Genomic DNA, 21,775 nt, shown 5'->3' on the forward strand with positions numbered 1-21,775 from the left:
GCTGTGTCTGTCTGGGTCAGTCATTCCCAAAATAATTTGACTTTAAAGTCAAATAGATTTCTATTTTCTATTCAGCTTTTCTTTTAGAATCACAAAGGATGCTTTGGTTATGTTTTTTGTTATTTAGACTAAAATTTTAAAATCTTTACATTTAAAAAGAAACTGAACTAATGAAACGAGGCGGAATTGTTAATTTAATGAAGTGATGAATAGGATTCAACAAATAAAACAAAAGATTAAAAAAGAATGAAAACACAAAGAATAAGAAACACAACAAAAGCAAACAGAGAAACTTCAGAAAACATTTTCTTTTATATTTAACATGTAAAAAACCAGCAGGAGTGGTCGTCGACCAGAAAAACCAAAACAAAGAGCTAAAAGACACCAAACCTCAGGAAACCTTTCACGTCTTATATCTGATCCGTGGTTCGTAACAGCTTTGTTTCATCTCTCGTTTAAAGCTTTTCCACATGAAACGCTGAACTCGAGCTCAGTCAGAAAAATCAAACACTTGAGGACACTTTAAAAACTCACCACACATTCGCTCTTTAATTTACAACAACAATAACACAGACTGTACAGTCAACTTTACTGCAGGCAGAGCTGTAAACACAGCGTAAAAGGCTCATTGAGGGGTCGTCACCAAACAACCTTCGTCTGATCAGAGACGTTCACACATGAAGTGTCTGCTTTTTTTTCCCCATGCATGCAACACATACCCTGTGGACGTGTATGTATGTTAACAGAAGTAGTTTTTTAATGCTTGTAGTTAATAACACTACAAATACCAGAGTCCCACAGTGCTATGACGTCATGTGTTAATACATAAAGAGTGTAACGGTGTAACGGTGGATCCAGAGCTTTAACAAAGAGGATTTACCTCCTGAGTCCGCCACATACATGTGCTGCTGTGTGTGTGCGCTGTGTTTTTCAGTCACTTCCTATGACACACAGAGGACGCCGGCTTCCAGCGTCCTGAAGATCACCCAGAGTGTGCTTCTTCCACAGGAGCTGGCCGACCTCCACCTCCACCTTCAATTCATGTCCAGAATGGACTGACTGCCACCTGCGGAAAAAAAAAAAAAAAAAGCTAAATCTGCTGATTCCTGAGTGATTTTTAGTTGTGGTTATCATAAAGGACATGATGTGAAGGCTGAGAGGCTGGCAGCACTGTCGAGGTCTTCCTCATTATCACCGTTTTTGTTTGGTTTTTTTAAATGATTTCTGTCCTTGAAGACAACCTGAAGGTGTTTCTAAAATCCTAAAAGACTCTTGTTAAGCTGGAATAAAACATTAGAAAATATGGAGCATTAATACCACCTGCTAGCTGGTATCAACACATGTTAACAGCAGCATTAACACGGGCTAAATGAGCCTGTGTTAATTTACTCCTTACGGTTTAAGCCCAAACTCACGCTGACAGTTTTCTTTCATTTACTACGCCAGCATTTCTTTATCGTGTAGAAAACCCGAGACACACTGTTTAAATTGCGCTTCTTTATCTTATATTAAGATATCTCAGAGATTAAATGTGTAGTTAAACTTGTTCACAGTGACAGAAACTGGAGTCCAGCCCACATAAGCTCAAAGTGGGCTGTTTGTGGCCTGTGATGTAAAATTAGTTTGACATCCCCGCGATGAACTGTTTTATCACAGGGACGTCAAACTTTTACTCTGAATGCTCCATTTCTGGTTTGAAACACACTTTTCTCAGTTTCTCACTTTCATGCAGGTGGCGAGGATTTGTAAACAAGTTGGCATCTTCAAAGCAAACTAGGGGCAACCTGCCAGCATGCAAAGCAACCACAAGCAGGTTTTTGGTGCAGCATCCTCTGCACTTGATTTCACCCAGCAACTACTCACAAACCAAGTGCATGTTTCCAGGGGACTGCTGACTGGTCTTTAGCAGTGATCTACTGTTAGACATTTTTTTTTATATTGACTGTTTTATATGTTTAAGCACTTTGACCTCCAAAAGCAGCATTACTGTACTAAAATGATAATTATTATTAATATATCTGACTGACTGCATGAGGACTGAGCAACCAAATTGCTCACAGGTACATTACTTATCTATATCATATGGTATTATGTGATCACACTGCCTGGCAACCAACTATCAAAGGGCTAATATGACCCATTTTTAGCATTTCAGAACCTATATTACCTTTAAAAAAAAAATGATATTGTTTTAATTCCATGATAATAAAACCTGATCCGCAGAAAGAGCAGAGCCTCCACTGTTATCCATCTTAAACTCACCTTCGTTTTAATATTTACATCATTTCCAACAAAATGACAAGACCTTTGGCATTTTCAGCATTTTAGTAGCAGGAATATGAGGTTTGGTTACATAACCTCACATTTATAAACTTATAATAAATTAGATTTATATATTTGATTTGCATTCATCAGCTGCTTAAAAAAACCAAACATGTTTTTTGCTTTTCCTTTAAGGCACAAAGAGACTTGTTGCTTCTACTTTTATGTCTGATAATTACGGTAAAATTAATTCACGTATGCATCTTCTCAGCGCTTACGTGAGTCGGTTAACGTCCATCACAAAGCACAAACTTTGGAGCCCTTGTGCAGCGTTACATTTTATATGTTCAGGGTGGAAGCTTTGCTGTGTCCTTTCCTGGACTCTTCCATAGACTTTTCCATATAATTTTGTCAGTGCAATTTCAAATGCTAAATTTAATAGAATCTGATCACTATACATTTATATGTTGTTGGGTTTTTTTAATCTTAACAAGCTGGTGTGATTACATGAATTTAAGACGATTAACTGGCAGAAGTTCAAGTTCAAACTGATTTTGATGACTTACATTTCCTTAGCTTTAAAGTTCATATTTCTCTGACTAAATAAAATTAACTTGGAAAATGTCTTGCAGTGTCTTGGCTGTAAAAAGGTCTGGGATTACTTTATATAAAAAGGTCACGGTGGGGCAAGTTCACTGCATTGGGGAAATCTCAGTTTCACCACTAGAGGGCAGAGGAGACCTTCTCAATCGCCACGGCTGGTTTAGAGTTGGTGATGCTGTGAGGACATCAGCTGCATTTTAACCCGTGTAGTTTGGAGAGGCTCCAGCCTGTTGTCACTAGTTTCCAACAATAGACAGCCTGCGCTGCTGATAAGAACTTTTTATCCTTTTTAACCGGCAAAGCCATTGTTGGAGGGCTGTGTTTTGTTTTTTCCTCTGTCAGGAAAAAAAGGAGGCGATAAGCAGCACAAGTACACAGATCACAATGCCAGATGGATACAAAACAGGAGCGAGCACGAACAAACTGATCTAAACAGATTATTTATCGTCTGCCTGAAAGTCAAAGAAAAGGGTAAAAAAAATAAATTAATACCCAGAATTTATTTTTAAAGAAAACATTTAAAAAAAAAAAAAAACAGCACTTTCATATTTCAGCTTTTAGATTCTGTGATGAACATTTACTTTTCAAATAAGCAAATATGATGAATCTGGTTTTCTGGACCTGAAGGTGAATGTGTAGCTGGGGTCACTGAGGCTGCTTTGCTTCGGGAACAGAGCTGTGTGATCCCATTAAAGAACAAAGCTTCTGACACAGGAGCTTCACGTATGCCAGCAGCACTGCTCAGCACGTGCTTCACCTTTAACAATAATGATATAGAGCACTCGTGCGTAGATATATTTCTCAAATGTGACTCACATATGCTTTCTTAGAAATGCAAACATAAAATAAATCATCACAGCCTTTCTGTTGATTGAAGTCGCATATCATGGCCTATAAATCATGAGGTAGACAAACAGCTTTCAACAAATGACTGACAGCACACAGTTTTCACACATGCCACAAGTCGCCCTGAGCTTCCTGAGCATCGTAGGTGCACACGAGGACAGGACGTGGTCTTTAACCCGTCGGTGGCCTAATCTGTGAAAACTGAGTGTTTTCAGCTGTGTGAACGGATCTGAAGCATATCTTTATCCTTCTTCGTGCAACATGTTGAGAAAGGACGAGTGTGGAAAACAGCCTGCCTGATTCTCCTGAATCTGGAGGAGTAAATAGTGAACATGTTGGAGACTATTTTCAGCAGCGGTTTAATAAACATTTGCAGCTGTGATGATTTCTAACAAAGAAGTTGAACACTTGTTATCACGAAGAATGCAGTGGGGTTGTGTAGAGTGTCCTCCAAATGCCTGACTTTCTGCTTTTATTTCAGTCACATGTTAATTCTGTAATAATTACAGATACACGGTCGCAAGATCAAACATTACCAGACTTCCATATCCAGCTTTTTTTCCCCCCCAGCTATGCTTTCAAATTGTGAAACAAAGGTTTGACAAACCTGCTGGAATATTTCACATATTTATTCCCCTCACGTAGGGTTAGTTAACCTACTAACCCTGTTACACCAAGAGTAACATATTTGACACACTTTTTTCCCCAACATCATCAGTGGGATTTGTTTTTGTTTTTTTCAGAAAAACCTGATGTATGTAAACTAATATACAAATTGATATTTAAGCTTTTTTATTTTTTTTTTACTTATTATTAATTTAACATCCCAGTTTTTAAAAATGAGCAATTAATTTACAAATTTACAGGATTAAAAATATGCAAGGCGGTGTATTTTCATGGCACTTATGTTTAACTGATTTTTTGTTTTTTAATTTCTATTTTAATATTTTTACATAATGGTCACTCTGCAATGCCATCTATTGTTTTTATACTTAAATGTTTTTAACATTGGTTGTTTGAGGTCTAAATGCAGCATTACTGCACTTAAATAATAATTATTACTAATATCTTACTAGAAAGCATTAATCTCTGATGACAACCTTAGCACACAGTTACATCTTAGGCTCCTGAAGGTTCTTATCTATACCAAATATTATTGTATAATCATGTTGCCAGGCAACACCTGTCGAATGGCTAATACTGTATGACCCATTTTTAGCATTTATGAACCTATATAACCTTATAAAACCATTAAATCGTTGCAATTTCACGACAATAAAACCTGATTTAGATCCAGAAAAAGCAAACTGTGATATAAATGATGGCGCATGACGCCATCACGTTGCCTGCCAACTACCTTTCGAAACCACTGCAATGGCACTGACCCGTACCAGCTTATATAAATGTATAGATTAAATGGTTAATCTCAAATTTAAACACCTAAAATAAGCAACTACGTTAAATTTGACTCCATTATTTTAGTTTCAGGGTCTGCTGTGTATATTTTAATCAGGAATCCTGTAATTTTGTGGCTCGTTTAAGTGCTTTACTTTTTATCTTTTATCTTTTTTTGCAACTACAGAGGAATGAGATTCACGGGACACAGGCTAAACACAAAACGACTAATATCAGGATCCATTCATCGCTTATTTTTACTGACAAATTAAAGAGTACAGCCAGCCTCACTGTTTGAATACTTCTAAAGAAAAAAGGTATGTCAGATTTTTGGTTACGCTCAATCAGAACTCATTCTTAGATGTTTATTTTGTTTTAAAGGAAGTTTCTTCAAGGCGGCATTCACAGTGTCGGGCCTTCACAGGAAAAGAGGCCTGAATAGCTCGAGGCTGATGTTTGAAACAGCTGACATATAGCAGATGTCAAATCTATAAAAAGTGTGAGTTTTAATGTGCGTGTGAGAGCTTTTTCTTTCTTGAAGTGGTTCAGACTTATTCACAGAGATTAGGATCAAATCTCACAGCTGTTTGCATTTTTAGCTCACAGACACCAGTGAGTCTTTTCTCTTATCTAAATATGATGTAAGAGTTGAGGCCAACTTTGAGCCTGGAGTCACTGATGAGTCTCACAGACCTGAGCGTGCGTCACCGAGTCGGTAACTCGAGGACTTACATTTCTTTCTCTTTTTTTTCCCTCTCCACTGTTTTTCCAACAATAGGCCTGAATGCACTCTTACACACATCATTGTTTGAGAATGAAAGATAACCTATTTTAGTCCATTTCCCTCTGGCAGCACATCAATCAGCATTTTTTTTTTCACAACTCTATTCAGGTAATGATAAGACACCACCCATTTACCGTCAGTATCCAGTCTGCAACACTTCCTGTTCTCAGAAACCACCACCAAAAGAGAAAAGAAAAAAAATGCTGACCGTCTTTCCATCAATCTTTAGCTGCAATCTTGACAGGCTTCCCTCCTGGCTGATCTTCAGTTTATGATGCGACCACAACTTTAACCGTCCCCCTGAATGTTTCTGCTAAGCAGAAGCAGTCTGTTCACTCAGGGTTTTTTTGAGCTGCTGAACCTTTAAGCGAGTTCACCTCTCGCCAAGTCCTGACAGGATTCACGGTTACCCAGACCTCAGTATCAAATCATCACCATAACACCACGATGACTCACTCAGCGGTGAATCAGCCGACACGCTGTCCCTGCTCTCACTTTGGTGATTTGGGCTGCTGGGAAGGCGAGGACGGGACCTGCGATTTGGGACTCACCGCAATGACTGCAGGCATTTCGAAGAAGCCGCAGCCTGTTTTACTCTGTGTGTGTGTGTGTGTGTGTGTGTCTGTAAATAATGTTTGAGGCTATATTTTGTCTACTCTGCAAAAAATAAATTTGCAGACAAACTAAATAAAAATACTGGAGATGGTGTAGAAAGTAAATCAGCTACGAGGAAATATTCTGTTGGTATCTTTTAGTACTTAACCGTCATTTTTCCAGGCAAACAAAGTCATCCTTTCTGCTTCCCCATTCCTCAAATGCAAACACCTCCTTTGTTCTGTTAGAAAAGACGGTGAGCTAAATATCTTTGAGTTTGTCACATAAAACAAACAATTACTGTGGGCAAAAAAAGTAAAAACGTTTTAGGAAACTAGATGCATCGCCCAAAAAGATCATCATATTTAATACTTGCATTTGCCAGTGTGCAAATGTATTATAACTGACGCCATATGGATTATGTAAGACTGTTTAGTCTGCGTGCAGAAAAATATGAGGCTCAAAATGAGCTTTGGTCCTCGCTGTTATTGCAGATGACAGCATGAAGTCAAACCCGAGGTGCGCTGCTAGTTAACGGGGCACACAGATCTAATAACCTCTGTTAACTCATCAAAACAACAAAAAAAGCAGTCAGCCAATCAGACAGGTTGTAAGCATGACCGTTTAGATAACACTCGGCTGGTTTTGCCTGAGGACTTTTTTTTTTTTTCAAAATGAAAGTTTGCAATAAGGAGTTTTTTTCCCAGCAAGTCTTCAAGAAGAATGCGTTTGAAATCGTTCAGGAACAGGAAGTTACATCTGAGCCCATCTCAGCTGCTGCTGCTTTCCTCTGCAGGCTCAGTGAGAGGTCTCAGGCCTGACATTACAGGTCTGTGTTACATTTTGCTGCTTTATTTATAAATATTTTAGGGCTGAATCCCCATTAATTTATTTTATCTTGTTAATTCTAAAATGGTCAGGGATCAGGAAGCAACCTGTGACATTAACCTGTGACAGGGTTAATTTGTCACGCAGGCCAGAAGTGGAGCATCACGCATCAAGTGATCTGCTTGAAGCTCTAACATTTATACTGAGGTTTATTTCCATGTTCAACATCATCTTCCTTCCTTCCGTGTGTCCATGTCACAGAGGAATCAGTCCAAGCAGAGACATGCAGACCTCCTTCTCCCTGGCTACCTACTCCAGGTATTCCAGGGGGACACAACGGCGTTCCCAAGCCAGGAGAGATATACTCTCTCCAGCATGTTGTGGGTCTGCCCCGGGGCCTCCTCATGGTAGGACATGCTGTAAGCACCTCATGTAGGAGGTTCCCTAAAGCCATCTTAGTCTACGCTCTTCAACCTCTAAGGCTCACCAACCCTTCAGAGCAGTTTCACTCTTTCAGTCACTGCCCAGAGCTTGTGGCCACAGGCGAGGGGCAGGAGCGTAGATCGCCCAGTAAATCGACAGTTTTGCTTACCTTTTTCACCACTACAGATTGTGGTTTCGATCAATATATTCGATTGTCCACTTTAACGTTTAAGGTTTGTATAAAATTATCAGCTTCTAAAAGCTTTTATTTGACAATCTGAACTTTCAGATGAGTCATTTGGAGCAAACCTCCTCTATAAATACTGAATTTAAGTCCAGTATTCAATCTCTTTTAGCTCAATTTTTGGCCTCCGCCAGCAAACAACAGCAAACAGGTTTATAGAGAGTAGTGAGAAACCCCAAAATAATTAGCCGTATGACTCTAATACAGCAGATTTTTGTGACATATTACATAAATCTTTTGGAGAGGCCTAAAAATAGTCAATCCTAAAAGAGTGTTCTGGAGCACAATAGCCTCTTTTCTTACTTTCTTTTGGCCCACAAAGGGCTTCAAGGACAGCAACATGTGTTTTCATCACTATCCTCCTTGATATTGACTAACACCCACAATAAATTTTTATTATTTATATTTTACTCTACCCTGTTATCTCATAGCCAAATTGGACTTTTTTTTTGTCTCCCACAAAAATGAAAATAAGCTGTAATAAAGTGAAATCATCCTTTTAATGAACTTAAAACTAAATTTTAATGAGTTTTCATGTGTAGTGAGTTGTGCACGTGTGTGGCTGCACCTCAGAAGAAGTTCTTGATGAGTGGCGTGACCAGTTTCACCCACAGTTTAACGTGGCGGTCGGGCCGCTCGAACGTAGAGGTGGACACTTCAGTGGAGCGCCGGTACAACATCTCCTGCTCCTGGGAGTTTAAAACGCAGGTGTTCGTTCAGTTACGCAGACTTACACATTCATTCATCATCATGTCTGGCTGTGGTCTGTGGAAAATAAAGAGCCGACCTCCTGCAGCTGGCTCTGCAGCTCCTCATTCTCCGTTACTATGGCAATCTGGGCCTCCAGGTCACGGTGAACCGAGCGGTAACCGAAATTAGGGGAGCCAATTAGAGTGAGGCAAGGCCGATCCTGCCCCTGGAGGTAATACCACAGACCTGTGAGAGAGGAGAAGAGGAGTGAGCCAGCGAGGAGGTAATGCTTCAGAGAGCCGTTTCCAGCAGAGATTTCTGCCGGCCTAAACCACAACTAAAAGGAAGCACATGCAGAAATCCCCAGAGCAGATCCAAAACCCCAAAATATGAGAGAGAGTGAGTGTGCATCCTCGTCCCGAGGCTACAACACAGTGACTGTACAAGCCCTCGTCTCTCACGCTACATACCGCTGCGACCACAAGAAGAACAGCAGAGGAGGCAGAACAGCGAGAGTAATGTGTTTTATTATTTTCGCTGAGACAAATACAGCTCATCTAGACGTCCAGTCCTGGCTTAACTCGCAAAATCTCATCAGATGTTGATCCGCGAGTATTTTTTTGCATGTGAGGGGGGAAAAGAAAAAAAAATTGCAATCATACTGAACAGTCGTTTCCATTTGTCAAGGGATAAATACATTTATTTTGGACATATTAGTGGAAAATAAAAGGAGAAAAACAGGCTGAATGTAGTACAAACTCTGGCATGTTCTCATAATGCAATCAATCATTTGAGATGCACTTGATCTGTCCTTTTATAACAATGAAAAAAAGTGGAAGGATCTCTTCAGGATGTTAAGTTTGCTCCTTTTTCGGGACTAAAAAAGTGAGGCCTTCAACTGCAGTTCCTTCAATGAACACTTGAAAAAGGAGTCTGTCCAATTTCAGCGCCGGAATGAATCAGGTTTCATGGATTTAACAGATAAATAGGGCCTGCATTGATGGACAGCCCATTGAAGAAAAAAAAAAAGATTTTGAAATTCTAATATTGCGTTACTCAAGCACTATTTAGCAGATGTGTGTGCGTGAATGGCTGGATCATCTAGTTACAGATTCCGGGGAACAAATTGCAATCTCGATCCACCCTCATTTCTTGAAATGTTTCTTCCAAGGAGCCAGACTTTCCTGGGATTTTTAAAGTGCTCTTGAGCAACGGTTCTCCAGGCTTTCTGAAAGCCTTTTGTTATCCCAGGAATTAAGTTAAGTCACTTAATACTGACTTATGAATCATTCAAACATAAAAAGGCACCCAAGAGAGGAAACAGTGTCTGCACATACAAACAATTTGGCAAAGAACCAATTAGGTTCTTTGGCTTAAGACTTTCGCACATTACTGTATAAAGTATACGTAGTTTAGTGTCGCTCACCTTTAGCATGGAAGGTCCACTCTGGTCGGTGGTACTCATGCAGGTGTACCCTCTCCTGCTGGCCCCCCTGGCACACCTGTTTGTAAAACTGCCTGGCGATGTGAGTGTACGCTGCAGGGATTGCTCCAGCGACGCCCTTGGCCCCAAAGAACCCGTTGACCTCGGGGGAGGCGGTGAGGATACGGTAACTGGCTCCAGCCTTGAGCACCAGCCGCATGTACGCCCGGGTCAGATTGAAGTAACCCGATGTGAGAAACACAGTAGACTCGGGTCCGGCATCAGTCAGCAGACGCTGGAGGGATGACGAGAGGAAGTGAAGAAAACCCCCAATTTTCCTTTATTTTATTCAGCTGACTACATAGACAGTCTGTTAATGAGACGAAAACCTGGTTATCATTTCATTTCCTTTCTTGTTTACTCTACAAACAATAATAATACAATAGTTAACTAACAGATTCAATTCTTCAGGGAAGGCTTTCCGCAAAGTTTAGGAGTTTAAGAGGTCTGACACTGACGCTGGCTCGCAGTCCCTGAAAGGTGTTCTGCCAGGGTGAGTTCAGGACTCTGGTGTGGAAGAAGTTGACTGGCCTGCACAAACTCACTGATTCATTTCTTTAATGACCTTTGGTTGGTGCACTGGTGCGCAGTCATGTTGGAACAGGAAGGCGCCATCCCCCAACTGTTCCCACAAAATCACAGCGCCACGTTGGAATTCAATGAGCTCCTGAGAGAGACCAACTCTTCATGAATGTTTGTAGAAGCAGCCTTCATGCCTAGGTGCTTGACTTCATACACCTGTGGCCATGAAAGTGACTGGAACAGCTGAATTCAATGATTTGGATGGATGAGTGAATACTTCTGGCAATACAGATATCACGACATGAGGAGTGGCTCAAGACTTTTGCACAGTAGTGCATATTTTATTTTAGAACCTACCATAAAAACTTTGTACTGAAAATATGCAAACCGCTCATCCAAACAACCTCAAATTCAACACTGCACTTTCTCAGCTTTCCAGCAATACACCCATTACGCCTGAAGTGTATCAGGCTGACAATGATTTCTCTAATTATTCGTAGAATGAAATTCATTCATTTTTATTGCTGGTAATGGATTCATAATGTCAGGAACCTGATAAGAGTTTCCTTATTGTTCAGCTCTGACTTTATTATTACTTAAATTTATTGGTGGCTGAATTACAGTATATTGCGCTAGCAATCATTTTATTATATTTATTCCCAGAATATGTGACTATGAAACAAATAATTATCCTTGATTTATGGTTTAGTAGTCATGTATCATTTTATTAGTCATCTGCACAAAACATGTAGTGAGTGGAGGGTTCGTCCACGCTCACAATGGCCCTTTGGGTGGTGTCTAAATATAATTACCGTTTACAGAAACAAGCAATGAGTCAGGTAATTACGATGACAGAAATCTGCATTTATTTCTTTTATTTCAGACCACGCGATAACCAAAAATGTCTTCAATTCCTGAAGAATTGAAACTGTAAAAACCAAAAAGTTTAGCAAATCTCTGAAGTTCATTTGAACTACAGGTGTACAGATCAGATGAGGTGCTGAGGCTCACCTGTGTGACCTGCTCGTCCACTCTGATGCCAAGAGGTTTCATCTGCACCAGGGGGAACACCCAGGTGTCCTCCTCCACCTCGCTCATCCCCTCATCCTCAGAGTCCTCCGACTGGTTCAGAAGCCGCTGCCTAATATGGGCCGAGTTTACAACCTCCATAATCCGCTTCCTCGCCACTGCCGAGAAGTCTTGCCGGTTGCCTGGTTGCCATAGAGATACAGTAGGAGTGAGTGTGGAGCTAGTGCACAGAGGACTGCAAGTGGGAGACGGGTCAGCCTGATCTCTGGGTCACAGTGTTCTAGGTCGTGTGTCCGTGGTACTCATGTTGTAGGGGAATAGAGTCAGTTATACAGTGACACTGCGATACACCAACAACCTTTTTAAATTACAATTTATCACGAATAACATTTAAAAAATGCTTAAGGTTGGATCTGGGATGTCAAACTCACTTTACATCATGGGTAACATACAGCTTTGTCTTTAAGTGGGCCAGAAACGTGAAAATCCCTTTTCTGTCAATGTAAAGTAGTTTAACTGCACATTTAATCCCCGCAAATGCTCAATGCAAGAAAAAGAAGTGCGATATCATGAGTATGTCTGTGTAGGTTCTCAGTTATCCAGGTCATGACAGTCTAAGAGGCTTAGAAAGAAAGTGAATTGACTTTTTAAAAGTTTCTTGAAGATGTTTCACCTCATATCCGAGAAGCTTCTTTGTATTTAAGCCCGAGTGGGAGTTGTCCCTTAAGATTACAGATGGATTAAAGAGAGGAGTAAAAGAAGCCATCTATGTCCACTGTGAACGACCATCTTTGAACAGATGAGGTGGCTTACGACAACAACTTTCTGCCACATACTTTTAAGATCCCTTCCCAGGCGCCTCAACCCCCACTCACGTCAGGTGATCTCAATAGGTCACTTGATAGGGTGAGACAAGGTCTCACAATGGTTTCAGCTGAAACCTCTGCTCATAACACCCCACGCCTTTTGTCACACCTTGGCTCATGTCGTGAGGCACATGATTAATAGAGGGTCAACAACTCCCTTAAGGGACAACTCCCACTAGGGATTAAAAACCTGGGATTCTCCGGCATTTGGTTTTAGAACTGAAGAAGCTTCTCAAAGGAGAGGTGAAATGTCAAGTCGCTTTCTTTCTAAGCTCCTTAAATTTCAGGAGTGCATCTCAGTTTTTCTGCATGATAAAGAAGTGCTGCTGTAATTAATGAAAGAAATCTGTCAGCACAACTCTTTAGGCTTAAATTGTAAAAAAATAAATATTTAAAATTACAGAAAAGGTTCTGTCAGCTCATTGCCCAGACTGAATTATAAATTTAGAAACTTTTTGTTAACTCAGAGAAAAGCTGCTACTTTATTTATTTATATATTTTAATGTGGACACATTCTAAAAAACACATAGGTTGTTTTTGCCAGGCCAATTCTGGCCCCCTGGTTTAAATAAACAGTGCGGAAGGAGTTAAAAATGATGGCTATATTCATGCTAAGTATTCAAAATCGAGTAGGCAGAGCTTCCAGCTACGCCACATTATCAACAATCCTGGCCTTTTAAAATGGATTCACAGTCATGAACGGCACAAAACACTGGAGACATCACCCATCGGTTTGTGACGATCTCTGTTTGCCGAGATCGGGGCCGAGGGTTGTTTTCCTGTAAAACCTTTCTGCAACCAAAATGATCGCCACCCAGTGATCATTTAAAAAAAAATTCAAATTTAAGTCAATTCACTTTTCGCACTCGAAAGTCCATCTTTTATACCATTTAGGGTTCCTGCATTAAATTTACAGCACAGCTACAGCACAGGCATGGAGCTCCAAACCGACTTCCACCTAAAAAACATTTAAATTCGCCTACATCTTTCCAGCTCTCTGATATGAGACACTGAAATAGATTTAATTAAAACTGAGTTAAATCACAGCACTCATTTCAGTCTCTTGTCTACAGAGTCGTTAGCTTAACGCTGACACTTTTTTAATTTTGAGGGCTGCATTCCATTTTAGGACATCAGGGGAGGACTGAGATCGTGAGCCAGTTCACAGAGCAAAATGACACAACGTGTCCAAACATTGAAGCTTTGCACTTCCTCTCTAAAAGCTTGCACTGCAACCATAACACTGCAAAACCTGAGCTTTTTTAATGATCCATTTGGACCATGTTCACATTGTTCTTACGGTTTTTATACTTTTTTTTTTTTTTTATTGTACTATTTGTATGATAATTTTTATTATTTTACAGGGAGATTGTTTATATCAGAGAATTTGCAGATTTAATTTAGTTTATATATTTATTTATTTATGTATATATTTGGGAGGTACTCAGAGTAAAGGAGTCATTTAAGGAGGCTTGAGGATCTGACTAAGATGCCTCTTTGACAAGGTGTCCTAAGCATGTCCCCAGAAGGCCCCAGGGTAGACCTGGGACATATTGGAGAGGTTATGCCTGTCGGCTGGCCTGGGAACTCCTCTGAGTTCCCCCGGATGAGCTGGAGGAGGTCTCGAGGTCTTTGCTTAGGCTGCTACTCCCCTGACCCAGGTAGAAAAAGGATGGATGTATGGCTGCACCTCGCAGAAAAAGTAGCTAAAAGTCACAGGCACACAGCTGTCACTGAAGAAGAACCTGCTGTTTAAAACCATTTATGGGCAGCCAATCAGAAGAGAGCTGGCTTAAAGAGAGGAGAGCTTGTTTCAGATAGAGGATGAACTGAGGGGCAGCACTCAGTGTGAGTATTTTGAACTGTGAATCATGCAACGCTACTCTAGTACAAGGATAAAATTATGGAGCAGGAAATTAATGTAATAGGCCCCTTTTTGGAGTTCCTTATATCAACAACCACACTCGTGTGAACACATTAGCTGGAAAGCTCCTGCAGTCTGTTTGTACCATTCCTCTGATAACACCAAATGCATGTTGCTCATCCTTGTGTTAGGACAGATGACCCTACAGGTTAGCAACGTGCATGACGTGAGCCTTTAAACAGTCCTTAAATCATCAGTTATCACCTTCTGCCTGCAGACAAACACACTTTTTCTTTTAACGCCATTCTTACGATCAATAACAAATCTCATCAGTCATCTTCACAAATGTCTTTCACTAGAATTTCTCCAGTGTTTGTGTGTGTGTGTGGTGTGTGCGTGCGTGTTTGTGAATTAATTATGTGTGTGTATCAGTTCCCATTTCATATCTTCTTCCAGCAACACTGTGACATCACAACTCTATTCCTGGTGTTCGTTTCCATGGCGGTCCAGTCCTGCAGACATGATGTCATTCATCCCTCAAACGAACATCCTGGCAGCCTGCACTCCAGTTACGGACACACTGTACAAATATGTGTGCGTGTGCATGTGCGTGCATGTGTGTGTGGACAAAACCCTGACAGTTTCACATCCGGCTCCATGGCTAGCCAACCGCAAGAGCTCGCTCCACATCTTCCTCACTGTACTCTCACAGAGCTCTCCTCCCTGGCCTGCATCTGGCTTGTCTAAGCTTTCAAGCTCCATTAGCAAACTCCTGGAGTTGAAAACAGGCTGCAAGTGAGCATGGAGTGTCACATGCTGTCAAAACATGCTGAGGGTAAACATCTGTCTGTGTGCACAGGCCAGGGATACAGGAGTGTTCGGTTTCTACCTTTGTACGGGTGCACCATGCCCTCGAGCATGGTGACCGAGTCGTCGGGCTGGAGCTGCAGAGAGACGTCTCCCACGGCCTCCACCAGGTCGGAGAAGAAGTCGGCGACCTCCCTGCAGTTCTCCAGCAGCACGTACCGGTCCTGTCTGTTGGTGAAGTACGAGTCACTCAGGTTGGCCCTGAAACACAAGATCCGGGAAAAGTAAGAGTAGAGAAGGAGGAATGAGGAAGCTAGTGCAGGGGTGGGGGATCTTATCTTATTGAAATTTGGTCATATGAATATTTTTCTAAAACTGTGTTTATTCAAGAGGAAGGGTGGTGCCATTCACGTGAAATCAACGCACCAATTATCATGTACTCACGAAAGGAAACGAAGACAAAAGCTGCGTATACTCCTTAGCTTTAGCTTTTTTAAAAAGTGGTGGCAGATATAGCCTTAACGGGGGATCCAATTCATTTCATATGATACCCAATTCAAAATAATCCTCGATTATTTGTACCAGGCTTTGGAGCAGCCAATCACGAAGCCATTTTAGCCCTCTCCACCCACGCTTTTAGCCAACGGTTTGTAAGTTGAGCTGAGTCACACAGCTGCTTATTCACAACATCTCCCGGTTCTGATTAAAGGATGCAACATTACCGGTGCGGCTTTATGAGTTATTAACACAGGATTAATTGTGACAGTCCAACATGTCGTTAATCATCAGTAAAAGTTTTTCATGGGCCCAACTTAACCTCCAGGAGCGTCTTGTGGAACGTGTTTTGCTGCCAAGGAGGAAATGAACGGACCGCTTGTTAGAATGAACACAAAGCATGTCACGACTTCTTTAATGCACCAACACTGGCGCAGTGCCAACGTACTCCATACTTTTATCGGAAATTTTCTGCATAGTTATTGTGAAATGGGAAACACATCTTCGAATTGCCCGTAAAACTTTAGGTACTCTGAACAAGATCACACACGACAGACAGGAGATAGGAGAAGGGCGGGTTCAAATATATGAAACTGCCAAAACTTCTTATATCACATCAATATAAGGTGTCTAGAAAGAGACAGGCCCTCGGGGTCAAGACTCGTCAACAGAGACTAATACTTGGAAACATTCCTCAGGATTTAAGTCGAAATATCTTCAAAGGTCATCATGCTCAGGGGCAAGGATTCTTGTTTTAAAGAAGTGAGAAACTTCTATCAGAAATAAATGCCAAACACCTCGAAATGTGTCTGAAATCAACAGGTTATAACGACTTAAATTATTAAAAACAAACAAAAAACAAAAAAGCCCTGCATTAATTAACATGAAACACAAGATTCACCTGCGTGGTAACAAAACGCAACAGTCGCAGCTGTAAATATGTTTTAGTCGGTTTACATGGTGGAAGTAAAGAACGGCGCTTCGCGTATCCTTTGTTTGTTTTAATGTTATGTTTCCAACGTCCCAGCGATGTTGATTCTCCATTTCACAGCCGTAAGCTGCATCTGCATGTACTGAAATATGACGACATTACAAACGTCTCCTGACAGAGTGTATCCCAGACAAAAGATGAGCCTTGGTAACAAAGCGTAGCTATAAAGGAGCCCTGTCATATGCGGCTACTTGTCTTGTTCAGCCAACGTTAAACTGGTGCAGCAGATTATAAAGCTAAGACATCTGTGTTAACCCACATACATGATTCATTTTTGTACTTAACAACAAAAAAAAATGAGTGCACTGTACATACAGCACTGTGCTTTAGGCCACCACCCATTTCTTTTTATTTTAATAGGAAAACAGCAGAGTGATTTAGTAAAACATACATGGAGGTATAATATATAAGGCAACAATTCAGTTTGTACCATTGTAACGAGCTTAAAAGTCAGTGCCTGTCACCCTCTGTTTATCTTTGGCTTTTTCCTTGATTCAGCTAAAAAAAATAATAATAATATTGGAGCAATTATGGGTTTTTTGAGTTTTTTTGCAAACAGACTGCTAGTAACCAAGTGCTTAAATATACAATTTAAAATTTGTTCTTTGCTGTGGTTATGTTTAGACAAAACTGGTTCCTCTCTGTTGAGCTAGGGGCCTGTTTTATGCTTGAATGACTAACAGGATCAGTGTGAGATGTCTTAACAAACAAAAACAAAGTTCAGTTATTGTTATTCTATCTGTCTAAAGTATGTGACTGACTTAATTTTCCTGGAATGACCTAAGTGAAGGTAGTAAGGCATTGACAGGCAGTGCGCCAAACCAACACGTCTTGCTTTCCAGTCATAATTGGCACGCAGTCATGGTTGCTGCTGGTAACTAAAAGTAAACTAAAAATTAAACCGGGGTTAAAAAAATGACTCAGTTGAAACAAAAACGTGGGTTTTTTTTTATTAAATTGTCTGCTTTTAACATATGCCCGTAGTTACACATTTAGTGTGAGGAGGCTTTGGCGCAGACACTGGGAGGTCATGACTGTGAGACAACTCCCTGCAAGTGCTGCATGCTCTCTAGCACTGATTCTGATATTATTATTGACCTCACCAAATGCATATTAAAACCCCTACTTTAGTTTTTTTTTATTTAGTTTTTACTTACTAAGAAAAACTAAACTAAAGGAAAGAAAAATAATAGTAAAAAAATTCCAAAGTATTGCAACCCTGCATATCAATAGATTAGATAACATTTACGGCTGTGTTTACAATGATGCACAGATGAGGACGACACTGGATTTTTTAGAACAAAGGGCATCAGGACCCCTTGCTCTCCCTCTTCCTCCTGCACACTAATGCATTACAGTTTTGAGGGTACCATCAAAGTACTGAATAACTATAATATTTTCATGCATTTGGCAGAATATGTCTATGCTAAACTCCTTTCCTTACTTTCCTCTTAAGCCAGAGACTAAGGTCAGCGTGCCATTTTGTGTTCTGAAGAGAAATGGACTGGAAACCACAGCAGCACTGTGCCCAGTGGCCGTGGAGCAGCTCCCACTGAGCTCCGTTTTCCCCGAATACTGCACGTCAAAACAAGCACTGAAAACATTTTTAAGCTATTCCAGTAAGCACCTGCAGCTTGTGAAAACAGGCAGTTGCCTGGAGGTGGGACGACTTTATTTTAAACTTCACTCTGAATTCAAACAAACACACAGGGAGTGTGGAAAAAGGTCATACTGGCACCAACATACCCACTGATGATGATGCTGTCATCAAACAGGTAGACTTTGATGTGCTGGACTCCGATGGTCTCGTTGAAGCGCTGGGGGACTAGCAAGCGCAGCAGCCCCCTCAAATCTGGAGTGTGGTACAGAGATACCCTCATCTGAGATGTGAAGCGCTGCAGCAGAGGTAGCAGCATGGTCCTTGAGTTAATCTTTCCTGCACATGAAACACAAGTCACACAAATACAATCAGGATGATGAGCGGGGAGTTCTGTGCTAACCAAGTGCAGGGAAACCGCTAACAACCTCGTGATCCACGTGTGTAGTCAAGCAATACGGAGACTTTCAGGTCTGGAGACTGGCTGTTGTCCTGGGAACGTTGGAGGGCTTCCTCCATACAGTCCACCTTTAAAAAAACAAAACAAACAAACAAAACACACACACACACACACACACACACACACACACAAAAACCACAGTTAAAAGAATTCTGCATCAACTTAGCATTTAATTCCTTTAAGAAAGAGTTTAACATGTGATTGAGGGCTGCACAAGAAAAACAGACTTCCCTAGGGACTACCATCTGTCAGTTGATCCTGATTACTGTTATTTTTAGTGGTGGTTTACAGTTTCTAATCTTTAGTGAGTGTGCATTTCCCAACACTTGCTACATTTGTCTATGTCAGGAAAGTTTTAAATACAACAGAAGCGTTGAAAATTAAGAAAAAAAACAACACAAAAAGTTGTGCTGTGACCCACACTTTTAGAACAGATGCTGTAAGGTACAGAAAATTGTTCTCCAGGGTGACTTGGTTATTGTGGCAGACACTTCAGTCAGAGACTTGAGTAATGTGTGTTTCAGTAATTCGCTGATGAAGCCTCGAGCTACTACCCTCAAAGTGTGGGATTAAGAGCGATAAGCTCATTTCCATCTAACTCAACACCTACAGAATTTTGCAAGCTTCCCATCTGCTGCTGTATTCACACAAATTACGGGAATTGTGGGAAAGTCCTCCCTGAGAGGATGTGATGATAATAAACAGGTTCACCACAGTGTGTCTTTTGTCCCGTTTCCCTCCCCTCACCCCCAACCATCACAGCAGATGGTTGTCCCTCCCTGAGCCTGGTCCTGCTGCAGATTTCTTCCTGTTAAAAGGGAGTTTTTCCTTCCCACTGTTGCCAAGTGCTTGCTCATAGGGGGCTGTCCGATTCTTGGGGTTTACTCTGTATTATTGTAGTGTCTTTACCATACAATATAAAGCACCTTGAGGTGACCGTTGCTGTGATTTGGCACTATATAAATAAAACTGAATCACATTTTGATTGTAAATGGATTATCTTTGGATTTGCAGCTGTTTGACAGATGAAATAATGTGTTTAAGGTGTGCCTTCTTACCCAGATATCCCATGAGAAAGATTTTAATTTAACTTCCTAGGACCTGGCATCCACATATGTGGACATCACATTTTGGGTTGTCTTGACCACAATACAAAATTTTGCTCTACAAGGGCCTGATATCCTCTTCTCAGAAACTAAATAAGGTAAAAAGATCCTTTGTTTTTACATTCATCAGGTCCCAATCAGCCCAAATAGCAAAGAGAAATTAAAAATGCATGCCATGAAAGCGTTTGGGTCTCAGGAGGTTAAGGAAATTTTCTGGTTAAATATATAAAACAGCCATTTTATGCAGTTCTCGAAACATCAGAAAATATTTTAACCTACTGTAAAGTAACAGAAAAAAAAAAAAAAGGCATTCGCTATGTGCCATTTCACAACATTATTTTTTCCCTGGTTCAAGTTAACACTACAGGACAGGCACTAATCGAAAGTTTGACTTTTATCTAAACAATGTTAAGAAATGAGGGAAGCTTTAATGTGGCTCAAAACAGCGTAACCTCTCATCATCTCTCTCATGCTGTACAGTATTTGATATGGGAAAAACCAGCTACCACAAAGAAAGGGAAATACAGCCACAATAACGACAGATTACTTACAGAGTGAGGACATTGGAAGGTGATTCTGATCACCTCTGCTGTGCAAAAAAGAAAAAAAACTATGAGCAAGCACTTAGCGAGAGTGGGAAGGAAAAACTCCCTGTTAACAGGAAGAAACCTCCAGCACAACCAGGCTCAGAGAGGGGCGGACATCTGGCATGATAGGTTAGAGTGAGTATAAGAAAACTGCACAGAAAAGAGTTTAATCATTAGTAAAGATTAAAGTTTATTTTAAATAAATAAATAAAGGTTTGTACAATATTTGGTATGACCACCTTTATTCTTCCAAACAATCTGAACTCTATTAGTCAAGCTTTCCTTTAATTTCTTTAAGTATTCTTCTGGAATAGTTTTCTAGTCTTCTTGAAGGGCATTTAAAGCTCTTATTTTTTCTCCTCCCCGTGTTCTCATCCTTTTTTTAATGTCATTTCCAGTGAAAGTTCCAAGATGGAGACACAATACAAGGAAACGGGTTAATGACAATTGATTAATTCTCAGTATTTATCAAACATCAGCTCCGTTTTATTGTCCGTTTACTGAGCGTGGGAAAAAATGACTCACCCCTACACACAAAGAGGAAACGGCTGCTCGACAGAGGACGCCACTGGTGGCGAGCGAAGTCTTTTTTGTGGCCTGCTTGGTATTTGGATCCCTACTGATATGAAACAAGCGCTGTTTTACTTCTGCTAAATTGTGCATCTGGTGCCCAAATACATTCACAATGCGTCACCCCGCAGTGTCTGTTTACATGCCAGTAAAACATTTCGCCTTTCCAGTAGAGAGCTCTTTAGGGACCACCAACACTTCCAGCTCTGGAAGTTCCTTAAGGGGTAAATCTGACAATGAGTGGGAGCTCTGAGGAAAAAACGGTTTATTTCTGTGAAGCTGAGTACCAGCATTTTGTTATCATTCTCTGCAAGACTGCCTCAAACGCCTAATACTATTAAATGTAGATTAAAAAAAAAACAAAAAAAAAACCGAGTCCTCTATTGTGGTCAATCTTAAGCAGACACACTTAGCTCAGGCCTGCAGACACACACCATGGAGGAGATGTTGCTCCTTTTATGTTTTTTAAGTTAACCTTAAGTTTTGTGCATGTTTCGCACAGGAAACAACACGACCTGACAGATAAAGGAGGAGCAGCAGTGGGAGCAGCAGTCATGAGGACCCCCCCCCCCCACACACACACACACACACACACTGCTCTCATGAGGAAATTAAAAACCTAGAAGCTTTACTGCATTTAATGACAACTGGAAAATTTTTATCTTTATGATTTGAAAACTTTTAAGAGCTAAAGGCCCTCAAAGTTCCTTAAGCTTAATCCAAAATGTG

General features: G+C 40.7%; 1 protein-coding gene across 2 annotated transcripts in view; it reads right to left on the reverse strand.

Moving 5' to 3' along the window:
* Window positions 1-177: 177 nt before the first annotated feature.
* Window positions 178-21,775, reverse strand: part of LOC134633737 (CDP-diacylglycerol--glycerol-3-phosphate 3-phosphatidyltransferase, mitochondrial) — a 45,158-nt gene continuing 23,560 nt past the window's right edge. For both annotated transcript variants that reach the window (XM_063482734.1, XM_063482735.1), the window contains 8 exons: window positions 18,752-18,851; window positions 18,473-18,662; window positions 15,323-15,501; window positions 11,686-11,885; window positions 10,096-10,387; window positions 8,767-8,915; window positions 8,548-8,668; window positions 178-1,066 (listed from right to left, as the gene is read on the reverse strand). In XM_063482734.1, the coding sequence (XP_063338804.1) occupies window positions 8,549-8,668; window positions 8,767-8,915; window positions 10,096-10,387; window positions 11,686-11,885; window positions 15,323-15,501; window positions 18,473-18,662; window positions 18,752-18,851 (1,230 nt within the window). In that variant the 3' untranslated portion in view covers window positions 178-1,066; window position 8,548. The remainder of the gene's footprint in view (window positions 1,067-8,547; window positions 8,669-8,766; window positions 8,916-10,095; window positions 10,388-11,685; window positions 11,886-15,322; window positions 15,502-18,472; window positions 18,663-18,751; window positions 18,852-21,775) is intronic.

This window comes from Pelmatolapia mariae, linkage group LG8, assembly GCF_036321145.2.
Source record: "Pelmatolapia mariae isolate MD_Pm_ZW linkage group LG8, Pm_UMD_F_2, whole genome shotgun sequence".
NCBI lineage: Eukaryota > Metazoa > Chordata > Actinopteri > Cichliformes > Cichlidae > Pelmatolapia > Pelmatolapia mariae.